This window comes from Panthera onca, chromosome A2, assembly GCF_046562875.1.
Source record: "Panthera onca isolate mPanOnc1 chromosome A2, mPanOnc1 haplotype 2, whole genome shotgun sequence".
Lineage (NCBI taxonomy): Eukaryota > Metazoa > Chordata > Mammalia > Carnivora > Felidae > Panthera > Panthera onca.
In genome coordinates this window covers 54,102,461-54,114,235 of record NC_138340.1, presented here as the reverse complement: position 1 = coordinate 54,114,235, position 11,775 = coordinate 54,102,461, and the positions used below count along the sequence as shown (strand labels likewise).

At 45.5% G+C, this 11,775-nt stretch overlaps 2 protein-coding genes and 1 non-coding gene across 3 annotated transcripts in view; 2 read left to right on the top strand and 1 right to left on the bottom strand.

Moving 5' to 3' along the window:
• Window positions 1–732: 732 nt before the first annotated feature.
• Window positions 733–5,545, top strand: RPL32 (ribosomal protein L32). Its single transcript, XM_060631818.2, has 4 exons — window positions 733–857; window positions 2,342–2,442; window positions 3,040–3,221; window positions 5,368–5,545. Exons 2-4 carry the CDS (start codon window positions 2,347–2,349, stop codon window positions 5,495–5,497), a joined length of 408 nt encoding a protein of 135 aa, XP_060487801.1. The 5' UTR covers window positions 733–857; window positions 2,342–2,346; the 3' UTR covers window positions 5,498–5,545.
• On the top strand, window positions 2,137–2,276 carry LOC132679981 (small nucleolar RNA SNORA7). The gene has a single exon (XR_009610458.1). It is a non-coding gene; the product is annotated as a small nucleolar RNA SNORA7 (small nucleolar RNA).
• An 823-nt stretch (window positions 5,546–6,368) lies between the features above and the next one.
• Window positions 6,369–11,775, bottom strand: part of CAND2 (cullin associated and neddylation dissociated 2 (putative)) — a 33,271-nt gene continuing 27,864 nt past the window's right edge. Inside the window, exons 14-15 of the mRNA XM_060631805.3 lie at window positions 10,763–10,870; window positions 6,369–8,416 (exon numbers count right to left, since the gene is read on the bottom strand). Of these exons, the coding sequence (XP_060487788.1) occupies window positions 8,189–8,416; window positions 10,763–10,870 (336 nt within the window). The 3' untranslated portion in view covers window positions 6,369–8,188. The remainder of the gene's footprint in view (window positions 8,417–10,762; window positions 10,871–11,775) is intronic.

Sequence of the window (11,775 nt, the reverse complement as noted above, 5' to 3'; positions counted from 1 at the left end):
CAACACTCTTCCCTTCTCACTTCTCATCCTGTCAACAACACAATCCAGTGTAGCTTCTGTCCCCATCTGGCCCCTGGAACTACTATCAAGATCAGCGATGACATCTGTATTGTGTTCAAATTGTGGAATCAATGCACAATTTTTTCGTCCTGAAATTTGATTTTTTTTTTTTTTTACAATAATCTTAAATACAAAATCTAAGCAAAACAAAACCATCAACAACTATTTAAAACTAGGCAGGTTAGCTGAATGATCAGAAGTGTGGATTTTGGAGTCAAATCCCCAAACGTCGCTTTCAACATAGGCAAAATGGGGAAAAAATAGAACTACCTTGCAGAATTGTGGGAAGGACCGTGAAACCCATGGAATGATAGCTGTTACGGTTTCGTTCCTATCTTACTCTATAAATTCACGTGAGGGAAATATTAGGAAGACTCTGTTTTGTTCCCTCCTGGCCACCAAGAGGCGCACTTAATAGCAGAAGAAACGCGGGCGGAAATAATCTAAAAACTGGATTGTTCTCCGGAAGAACGGCTTCAATTTCTGGCGGAAGTGGATGCCCCCACCAGGTCTTAAAAGCTCAGAAAGAATTCCAAATATCCTACGTAGTCCTACGGCAGGTATGAAAAATCCCCAGCAGTACTTCTAGATATTAATATATATTAAAACACATGTATTCCTCGACTTTTTTACAGTATTTCTCTGAAATGTCTTTCTTTCCTTTGAAGGACCAAGCGCAGTAAGTGCTCTTTTTTTCCCTGACAGGACCCAGAAGTTAAGTCCCATCAGCCTTCGCGCGCGACCTTCCACTCTCTTCCTCGGCGCTGCCTGCGGAGGTGGCAGCCATCTGTAACTCGGTGAGTTTTAATCGTTGGCCATCCGCATCTCTGCGGTCTTCATCTGGTATTGTCGCTTCGTGGTGAGGAGGCCTGCCCTTCCGAGCACTCGTCTTGGTGGGCTTTGTCCTTGTCGGTTGGCTGGAGCACGTACAGGAACAGAACGAAGCGGCCCAGCAGATGATGGAGGTTGCTTTCCAGGGCCACTTGGCCGCCCTACGGAGGCCGCCTGGTGTCTCTCAGAGTTGCCGACAGTTTGTTTGAGGCCTGGCAGTGAAGGTCGCCCTTTCGGGTCTAGGCAGCGCGGGCTCGTAGGGACTGTGGAGCCACCAGAAGTTTCCAGTCCGAGGGCAGGAGTATTCCAGTTTTGGTCAGCGTTGTGTTTCCGCGTGTATTTTGTTCACGCCGACCGACGCTCCCTCCTCTGCGGTTTTGGTCTTGGGGTTGCTGCTGCGGCCAGACCGCCAAAACAAAACGATCGATTGCTGCTAGTCGATCGGTTCAGTTAACTAAGGATCTCTGAGAATATAAAACTGCATCCTTGTCTGCGAGGAAATAATGTTTCGGGCGGAGGTGCGTTCGTTTATCGAACACAAAGTTCACGGAGTACCGTGTGCTGAACAAAGGAATCGAAGCAGCGAAGAGAACAAAAAGGGTGCTGCAGTAGGGAAAAAAAACTAGGGTAATCGGGAAGGCCGGTCCTCGGATGATCTTCAGGTAGAACAGGAAGTTCCAAGGCCTAGAAGCATCTTATAAGTACATTATGGTTTTATAGGTCTGTTGTGAGAGAACTGTAGAGCAGCAGCACTCTAGGGGAAATAACAGGTTTCTCTGCTTCCAGTCACTGCAAGCATTCAACGTGCAGTATCCTTTCCATTTTACAGGTGAGAAAACAACTAAGGCTCAGGTTCTTGTGGATTGTCCAAGTTCTGCCTAACGAAAAGGAAATTGGACTGTCTGGGGTTTGGAGCGCCAGGTGTGGGATTTGCTCCCCTGTGCAAGCTGAGAACTTTTGGGGGTCCATTTGTTTTAATTTTTTTTTTTAACGTTTTGATTTATTTTTGAGACTGAGCATGAGCAGGGGAGGGGCAGAGAGGGAGGGAGACACAGAATCTGAAGCAGGCTCCAGGCTCTGAGCTGTCAGCACAAGAGCCCGATGTGTGGCTCGGACTCGCAGAGTGTGAGATCATGACCTGAGCTGAAGTCGGATGCTCCACCGACTGAGCCGTCCGGGGGCCCCTATTTGTTTTAGATTAGCTGTTAGAGCGTGCTTTTTTCTTCAGTGTGTGAAGTGACTGCTGACCTCCCAGGATCGCATCTGGAGAGTGGTTCGTATTCTGCCAGCTTCGGAAACGGGAGGGAAAGCAAGCCTGGCAGAGGTACCCATTCCATTCCCAGTTTGCTCAGTAGCTGGAGATTGGAAGACACTCTGCAACAATGTTCAAGGCCTGAGCCGGAAAGCTTCCTTCTAGGACTCTGTCACCATCTCTGCTTCTTTCTTGAAGGCATCATGGCTGCCCTCAGACCTCTGGTGAAGCCCAAGATCGTTAAAAAGAGGACCAAGAAGTTCATCCGGCACCAGTCAGACCGATATGTCAAAATTAAGGTATATATGGTCCTGGGATGGAAGTGTTTGTTGGGGTGGAGAAAGGAGCCCCTAAATGGGCTGTTGGATTTATGGTATCACCTGGTCAGAAGATCACATTTGGCAGATGAACCAGTCCAGTTAGTGGAAGAGCTCTCTAGAAACTTAGGTCTGAGTACGCCTTATTGGCATTCAGTCACTTGATTATAGTATGAATTGGACGTTTGGCTGTTTTGACGTGTCTAGAGGCTTGTATCATTTTAGGTGGCCTTAAGAGGTTATGAGAAGTAGATTATCCGTATTTTATGATGAGAAAACTTGTATCTTGAGTGCAGTGCTAGAACCCATGCTCTTCACTCTTTACCTTACTGTATACACAATCCCCTCACATTCTATCTATCAGTCTGTAGTTTGTTTTTCCTTTATTTAGGCGTGTGGATGTGAGTCTATATTCCTGGTGCTCAAAGGCAGGAGCCCCTATTTTTCTCCACCAAATAAAGGTGAACTGTAACCCAACGACAGCTGTTGGGGCATGTTTCCTTTTCATTGGGTCCCCCTTTTTTCCTCTAAAAGGAAGAGGTGTTGGCAAAGGCACTAACCCTCCTGTGTTTATTTCAGCGCAACTGGCGGAAACCCAGAGGCATTGACAATAGGGTGCGCAGAAGATTCAAGGGCCAGATTTTGATGCCCAACATTGGTTACGGGAGCAACAAGAAAACAAAGCACATGCTGCCCAGTGGCTTCCGGAAGTTCCTAGTCCACAATGTCAAGGAGCTTGAGGTGCTGCTGATGTGCAACAAGTGAGTTGGGCCCCACTTCTGGGTTCAGGTGTCAGAAGTCTGCATCTGTGAGCAATTTTGGTAGGGACTTGATAGAATGCATTTGGAGGAGTTGTATATTCTCTAGGGAGCTTAAAGAATGCTTGTTGGGGGCTTAGAAAGGTTTCCTTTGCTGGAGCAGGGTGAGGGAACTTCCCCCGGTAAGTATAGAGACCTGAAACCTGGAAAGACAGGACTTTGCCTGACAGTAAAAACGCTGGAGGATCCTTTTGGCAGTTCTTTGCAGAATGGTGGCTTTATTTATGTGGAGGTATGGGGGATATAGTGTAGCCTCTTCCAAAATCTCCAGGAATAGACGAGTTGCTGTCTGACTAAGAGCTCTGTGATCTGAAGTAGAGAAAAGGAGGAAGGCTTTGCAATCAGGATGGCTCACAAAGTTGTAGAGATGCTAGAGTGACGGAGGATTCACAGCATTCCTTTCAAGGGTTTTGAGAAAGTTAGACACTTTATGAGCTCTGTGAGAGACTTGGTTTGCTTAGGCCAAAAGGGGGACAGTGGGATGAGAAAACATTTAACGTGGGAAGTTATTTAGATGCTTTGAATTTGGATTGGAGGGAATGGTGTTCTTATATTCCTATTAAAGATACTTGGGCAGCAAACATGAGTTGCAGATGCTGCTGGATGCCAAAGAGGTACTTTTTTTAAATAGCTTGACAGTTTGTGTAAAGAGCTATAGAAATTTTTGGAATTTGTGACCTTTACACCACAAGTTGCATTTCTGGATATTTGTCCTTAAATAAACTGAAAAGCAGAAAATCTTTGTAAGGCTGATCATTGCAGCAGTAACTGAAGGATTGAAAGTGTAATTTGTGAATGGTGGGAGTACAAGCACCGGGTGGAATGTTATATATACACTCAAAATGGTGATCATGTGGGGAAAATGCCTAGGCAGAGGGGAAGGTATTTAAGATGATTCATATGTTAAATATATATATGGACGAGGACCTGAGGAGTTATCGAGGGGGGAAGAAAAGATTTAAGTGTTAAGAACAAAGATGGAAACATTTCAGGATATAGCTACTTTGAGCTTGAGTGAACCTCCTTTATAGAAAATGAAGAAATTCTTTTAGTTTGCTTGTCTGTTAAGCTATTTTGCTGGAGTTCTTAAAGAGAACTCAGTATGCCCCATTGCCTTAGTCACTTCTTACAGTCTTCCTTTGCTGAAATTTCTCCTAGTCTTTTTTTTTTTTTCAGGATTTTCATTTTTTTTTCTAATGTTTATTTTTGAGAGCATGAGCAGGAGAGGGACAGAGAGAGGGAGACAGAACCCAAAGTAGGCTCCAGCTGACTGGGGTTCAAACTCACAAACAATGAGATTATAACCTGAGCCAAAATCAATAGACGCTTAACTGATTGAGCCACCTAGCTGCTCAAGATTTCATTTTTAAGCAATCTCTACACCAACATGGGGCTCAAACTCGCCTCCCCAAGATCAAGAGTCAGATGACCCACCTAATAAGCCAGCCAGGTGCCCCTACAGTATCTTTTCTTAATTAGCTGTTGATGGCGTCATAAAATGCTTCGGGCCAGTTTGTTACCAAACCAGGGTATGGTGCAGCTGTGAGGAATGAGTAAGTTGGAACAGTATCTGTTAAGCGGGTTAAAGTATAGCTATTTGCTGGGCAACTTCAGGCAATGTTACTTCTCAATTTGAATTTTGTCAGCAGCAAACAAATAAATTAATGTCTGAGCCAGGAAGCTCCTGGTTTAATCAGACTGTTGGATTCTGCTCTTGGTTACTTTGCAGAGAGTTTTAAAACTTGATGGGACTAGAAGGATAGAGGAGGACCTTTGAACTTGGAGTCTGGGTCTGAGCCATGATAGCCCTGTCTGTTTCTACATAGATCTGACTTGGGAATTCATTTCCACCTTTAAGGGCCATGGTTTGTCTGTAAGATGGAGGCAATACATGGATCATAAGGCTGCTGTAAGGATTAAGTGAGAGGGAACAATGAGAGTGCTTTTGTCACTGCCTGGGAATACTTTAAGAGCCTTACTGCTGGTACCATAGATTTTAAGAGAGTTGGGATTCAGGGCTGCGCAGGTCTTGTTCATCAGCCATTTACCAGCACCTCCTTACTCTACTCACTAACCAATTCTCTTCCAGATCTTACTGTGCAGAGATTGCTCACAATGTCTCCTCCAAGAACCGTAAAGCCATTGTGGAAAGAGCAGCCCAGCTGGCCATCAGAGTCACGAATCCCAATGCCAGACTGCGCAGCGAAGAAAATGAATAGACAGTTTATGTGCACATCATATTTGTGTTAATAAAACCATAAAACTACCATCTGGCATTTCCCTCTTTGGTTTTACTCTTCAATTTCCTACTCAGACAAGTTGTCACAGATGTTTTTTTACTGCTGGTTAATACTCTGGAATTTTCCATTTGGAAGAGGTTTATAAAGGATATTTTATTCTTCATAGGGCACAGGCCTCTGGTGCCCAGATCAGCCTTGTCCACTCCATTTGGGGGTAGGGGAGACTTGGCCTTCAGACCAAGGTGGGTTCCTCCCTTAACTGGAGGACCTTGTAGCTCAGAGCAAGTAGTCATTCTTAGGTTTGCTATGTAAAGTTGGATGACATTTACTCTGTGTGGTTCTCGTGATTGAGAAACTGCATTAAAGAATCCAGGTGAATCCCTTACTCCCTTACTTATTTGGTGCTGAAATAGCATCCTGTGGCTTCTGTCCTAAACCATGACAGGATGACAAAAATCCCTCTACTATATGATCAGCCTTGGATGTCTGAAGATAATTTGCAGTCTCCCTTTTATAACCTTCCCCCTAGCTGGCTGCTTCAGGTAATTGAACAATTTCTGAAGATGTGGGATCCTTAACATAATACAGCCTCTTGATTGGTATTCAGGATTTAATAATCAAGCTTCCTTTTCAACTACAGCCCACACTCTAGGCAACAATAGCTACAATTTAGCCCTGTTAATTACAGGCATGCCTCTGGAGGCCCAGGCTTGGTTTGGTTCCAGACCACTGTGATAAAGCAAGTCACACGTCCGACGCATTTTCTGGTTACCCAGTTCATATAAAAGTTATGTTTATACCATACTCAAATTTATTATGTGCAATAGTTTACCTAAATAATGTGCATACCTTAATTTAAAAATAACTTTATTGCAAAAATAACTGCCTGAGCTTTCTATGAGTGGTAATCTTTTTGCTGGTGGAGGGTCTTACCTTGATGCTGATGGCTGTTGACTAATGAGGGTGGTGGTTGCTGAAGACTGGGTGGCTGTGGCAAGTTACTAAAATTAAGACCATGAAGTTTGCTGCATTGATGGAGTCAAGAATGCTACTTCTCTGTAGCATGTAATATGAGCACTTTACCCAGAGAGCTTTCAAAATTGGAGTCCATCCCCTCAAACCCTGCCACTGCTTTATCAACTAAGCTGATGTAATATTCTTTAGTTCTTTGTCATTTCAACAGTCTTTAACAGCACCTTCACCAGGAGCAGATTCCATCTCAACTCCACCGTTAAGTTTTCTCATGAGATTATAGCAATTCCGTCACCTCTTCAGGCACTAATAGTAACATCAAAGATCACAGATCATAACAAATACAATAATGAAAACGTGAACTGAGGAAAATATGACACATGAAATGAGCAAATGGTGTTGACAGACATGGCTGGACGCAGGATTCCCACAAATCTTCAGTTTGTAAATGCAGTATCTACAAAGCATGATAAAGTCAGGCATGCCTGTGTAAAGTTAGGGTACCACTTTACTAAGAACTGGTAGCAAGTGGCAGTATATAGTCCTGGGATATGGCATGTAGACTCCAGAACAAGACAACTGCATACAGGGTGTTTTTCCCTACCAACCTGGTCAACTGAGCAGAAAGAACTACCCTGGTTATAATTTTCTTGGCAGGCTAGCCATGAGCGGTTTTAAGTCCCTTAGAAAAAGGTCTTACAGGTGGGCTGCCTCCCGTTCAAAACCTAGTCTGAAACATTTGAGTAAATGTTGGTCATTTTCATGATTTCTTTAAACTGACTTGGGGAAACATACGGATGGTGACATGCCTAGTAGAGGAACTGTGCAGAGAAAAAGTAACAAGGATCTCTTATTAACCTGGGACAGTAAATTCTTTTAATCTGTCGCTTAATATTTGTGTCTTCAATACTAAAAACTAGGAACATGTTCAAAGTCTTCCTCCGAAGGACACAAACCAACTGGTTACACCTATAGGAGGGGTGGCGTGAGAGGTGGTCTTGCTTCCTTTGTGCTTTCTGGTTTCCCATTTGACTACATAAGCGTTTTGAAATTAGAAAAAAAAAACCAGATCTAATTCTCTATCCCAACCACCTCCCCTGCAAAAATACCAATTTCTGAATTATCACTACCAATTGGAAGCATTTTGAATTCTAAAATGCAAGAAGCTCAGAGAAGTAGCTTTAGTTTTTCAGATGCCCAGCCGAAGCATGAATTTTTGGCCTATCAGATCAAGTGAAGTGAAAAGTGGGAGAGGTGTGAGTGACACTGGTGGGAAAGAAGGCCAGCCGGCTGCCTCCTAACCTTTCACAGCTGTGAGCACAAGAGTATTTCTAAACACTACTTAGTCCTCTGTAAGGCAGGGACTCCCCAGTTTGAAGGTATAGACTGCCCAGTGTGAAGTCACACATCCACTATTTGTGCCGAAGGGCTTGGAAAAACGTCCATGCCCTGTTGCTTTCAATGACTGTCCTGAGTTACAGGGTCCAACTGTTGGCAGCCTTGCAGCTCCTGCTGGGGGCCTCGAGTTGGGGTCCCTGGAGAAGGCACTGTAAGCCCCGACCAGGAGCAGGATGGCCCCCCAGTGAGATGAAGAAAGGGCAAAAGCAGAGGCCTTTGGCCAGCATGGGGACAGTGAGGCCTCAGGCTTGGGTAGGCCCCCTTCTCTTGGTAAGGGCCCACCTGGGGACTGGGGAAGCACTAGCTGAGCTCCATAGAGTCTGTGCTGGGGGCTGAAGCAGAATCCTTCTGGATGCTCTCAAAGAGGGCAGCAAGTTCGGGGTTGGATCGGATTTGGGAAGAGAAGTCAGCCATGATGGGGCTTTTCCCTACTTCCGGGATGGTCAGCAGGGCGGCCACAGCCCTCATGGCGGAGCGTTTCAGCTCATCTTGCTTCTCAAACTCCTGCTTCACGGAACCAGCTTTGACCTAAAGTGGGAAAAAAACGAGCCATCCTTTACTGAGCCTGACCTGGCCTGGCATCACAGCCTCCCTCACTAGTCTCTGGATTCCTCTCAACCACCTGTAGTAAGCTTTCCCAGTTTAAATCACAGCATACCCCCCTACTTCAGTCTCCTGTCCTGAGATTTCTCCTGCACTTTTACACTGGTAGGTTTCACCAGAGGGTGATTCTTTGTCATTCAAATCAACTTCAAAGTCACCTAGGGGGCCTCGGACCAGCCAATCTAAACTGTCCACCTTTCTTTTCATTAATAAGTAATTTGATGGGGGCACCTGGGTGGCTCACTCTGTTAAGCCTCCGACTTCATTCAGCCCACGTCATGATCTCCGGTTCGTGAGTTCAAGCCCCGCATCAGGCTCTGTGCTGACAGCTCAGAGCCTGGAGCCTGTGTCTCCCTCTCTCTACCCCTCCCTCACTCACACTCTCTCTCAAAAATAAATAAACATTAAAAAAAATTAAAAAATTAAAAAATAAATAATTCAGTGGTGACAATTGCTGTAAAGTGATAATTGTCTCCTGCCCCTGATAGGAGATTCAGCCTATGTTTATTCACCGTGCTTAAAAACAGACTCTTGGTATCATATGACTTGGTGGTACCATCTGACTTTATTGAATGAATGGATCACTATGACAGTCATCTAGCTGGCCTGGCTTCTTCCCCCCAAATCAGGTGCCTTGGCCCTGCAATCTCTTCGGCACAGCAAATACCCAAAACTGCCTTGTCTGCCTTGTTTTTCATCCCCCACCCTCTTCCACTTATTTAGAGGATCTCAGAATTCCCCCCACTGCTTATGGAATAAAGTCCAAATTCCTCTCCATGCCCCTGACTTCACCCAAAGACTCTTTCCCTTGAAGAGTCCGGTGTAATGGTTAAGAGCTTGGCATTGGGGTTGAACAATCAGGTTCAAATAGCTCTGCCCTGTAAGAGCTGTGACTTCAGGTGGTCATTCTAAGCTGTACTTCCCTTTCTATATGTAACAGCCTCCTTTCCATAGAGTTGCTTTTAAGGATTAAATGACTTAACACAGTGGGGCACCTGGGTGGCTCAGTCGGTTGGGCAGCTGACTTTGGCTCAGGTCATGATCTCATGGTCCGTGGGTTCAGGACCCGCGCTGGGCTCTGGGCTGACAGCTCACAGCCTGGAGCCTGCTTGGGATTTTGTGTCTCCCTCTGTCTCTGCCCCTCCCCAACTCGCACTCTGTCTCTCTGTCTCTCAAAAATAAACATTAAAAAAAATAAATTAAAAAAAAAATAAAAAGCTTTTGGTTTCCAGAGCTTTGTAGGTTTCAGTGGATGAGGGATCGTGGACTTGGATGCAGCAAGTTTTCATCATAGTGCCCCACACACAGTGCCCTCTGGGCAGCCAGAATGAGTGGCCTCTGTGTGGGCCTCAGATCAAAGCTCCTCTTGCCATCTTAGCCGAGTGGAAGGGTGTCCTGATGCTGCAACACCATTTGCAGCCTTTCCCTGTGAACTGGGATTTTTCTCCATGCTGTATAGCTCCAAGAAAACTAGAAGTGATTTGGCCTTTGAATCTGTCAAGACTGCAATGGCCCTGCAGAACCACTGTTTTCTATGACTTCATACCATGCATAGGTTTACAAACTGAAGCTTAAAAGGTAGGTTTCTATTAAGAAATTACCAATTTTATCTGTTTTAGCCACAAAAGATTTCATTTTTTTGGAAAAGGTTTTGCTCTTTTGCAACTTGAAAATCACTGTTCTATAGATCTCTCTCCTCTTTAAGCTCCAATCTGAAATACTCTGCCCTCGTTTGGTTAATTCCTACCCTTTCAAAACCCAGATTAGTTCTTTCAGTCAACAGATAATTACTGGGCACCAGGCTCTGTTCCCAGTGCTGCAGCTTTCCCCCAGGCCTTCCACTCCAGATCCCTCCCCTGACCCTTGAGGCACTCCAGCCTAGCAGCAACTCTGCCCTGGATCAATCACCCGATCAATGGTTTCTATCTTTCCAAGAGAATAACTCAGTGTTCCAATTAGGATGTGGGAGTAGGGAATGCACCATGTTCAATGTGGTATCCCTAGTACCTTGCTACAAGGGCCGGCACCCAGGAAATGTGTGATGAACGAAAGAAAGGTGGGTGTGAATCCCAGCTCTGCAATTTACTAGCTGGGTAGCCCAAATCAATAACTGCACCTCTCTGAGTCTCTGTTCCTCTGTGTATACAGTGGTGACAATAAGAAGTACTTTATAGGGTGACAACAACAGTTAAATGAAGCACTTCATATACTACCCATAAATGGTAACTGAATAATCTGTAGGTGTGCCCAGGGCTAGGCAGGAGGGCTTACCTTGGCGGTGCAGGTGGCCCTGAGTGGCTCAATGAGCCGGTCCACCCTCTGCAGAACAGGTGCGGGACACAGGGTAGCCAGTCGGGCCAGCATGATGAAGGTCAGCATCTGCCCCAGAGGAAGGAGACAACGTTCACAGTGAAATGGCCAAAAGGAGCAGAGCCCAGGGAAGATCAGAGGATCTGGTACCAATACCTGGAGCTCAGGTCCAAACTCTAGCACTAATTCCTGCCAGGGCCCTGCAACAGTCTCTCCCACTCTGGGCCTCAGTTTTCTTATCTATAAAATGTGAATGGCAGTGGGCGCCTGGGTGGCTCAGTTGGTTGAGCGTGTGACTTAGGCTCAGGTCATGATCTTGTGGTACGTTAGTTCGAGCCCCACGTGCTGACAGCCCAGAGCCTGGAGCCTGCTTTGGATTCTGTGTCTCCTTCTCTCTCTGCCCTTCTCCTGCTCATGCTCTGTATCTCTCACTCAAAAATAAATAAACATTAAAAAAATGTGAATGGCAATACCCACTACGCCAGCTACACTTGGCTGAGAAGGATCAGATAAGAAGAAGCACCAGGGAGGGGGCTACTCTCAAGCTCAGATGCTTACAGAGCCAGGCAGACGCTGTCCATGAGTGAAGAGGGCCAGATGGCAACTGGGAAGGAGTTAGGAGTCCACACTCCAGACAGCAGCTGTCAGCTCCAGCCTGTTGTGGCCGTGGGAATGTGGCCCAGGGCTCATGCACTGTTTTCAAAAGAAACTGATTTTCACGTAAAATCTCTCAACCTTTAAATACTGGCACCCAGTTAAAAAAAAACAAAACAAAACAAACAACTGCTCTATGAGCCAACTAAACACATCTACAATCCTGGTCCAGCCTGCAGGAGAATAATGGTGACCTCTTTCGAAAATGGTGAAGTTCCTACAAACATGCAGCATAACGGATGGTTGTCTGAATTCTACACGCCCTACCCATCCCTACCGGATGTCCACCCTGCCCTGACCCCCCCGCAACCCACAGCAAA

Excerpts from the sequence above, each read along its gene's own strand:
- RPL32 (XM_060631818.2), top strand. The coding sequence starts at position 2,347 with ATGGCTGCCCTCAGACCTCTGGTGAAGCCCAAGATCGTTAAAAAGAGG. Across the intron at positions 2,443-3,039 it reads ACCGATATGTCAAAATTAAG|CGCAACTGGCGGAAACCCAG; the intron begins GTATATATGGTC and ends TGTTTATTTCAG. Across the intron at positions 3,222-5,367 it reads GTGCTGCTGATGTGCAACAA|ATCTTACTGTGCAGAGATTG; the intron begins GTGAGTTGGGCC and ends ATTCTCTTCCAG.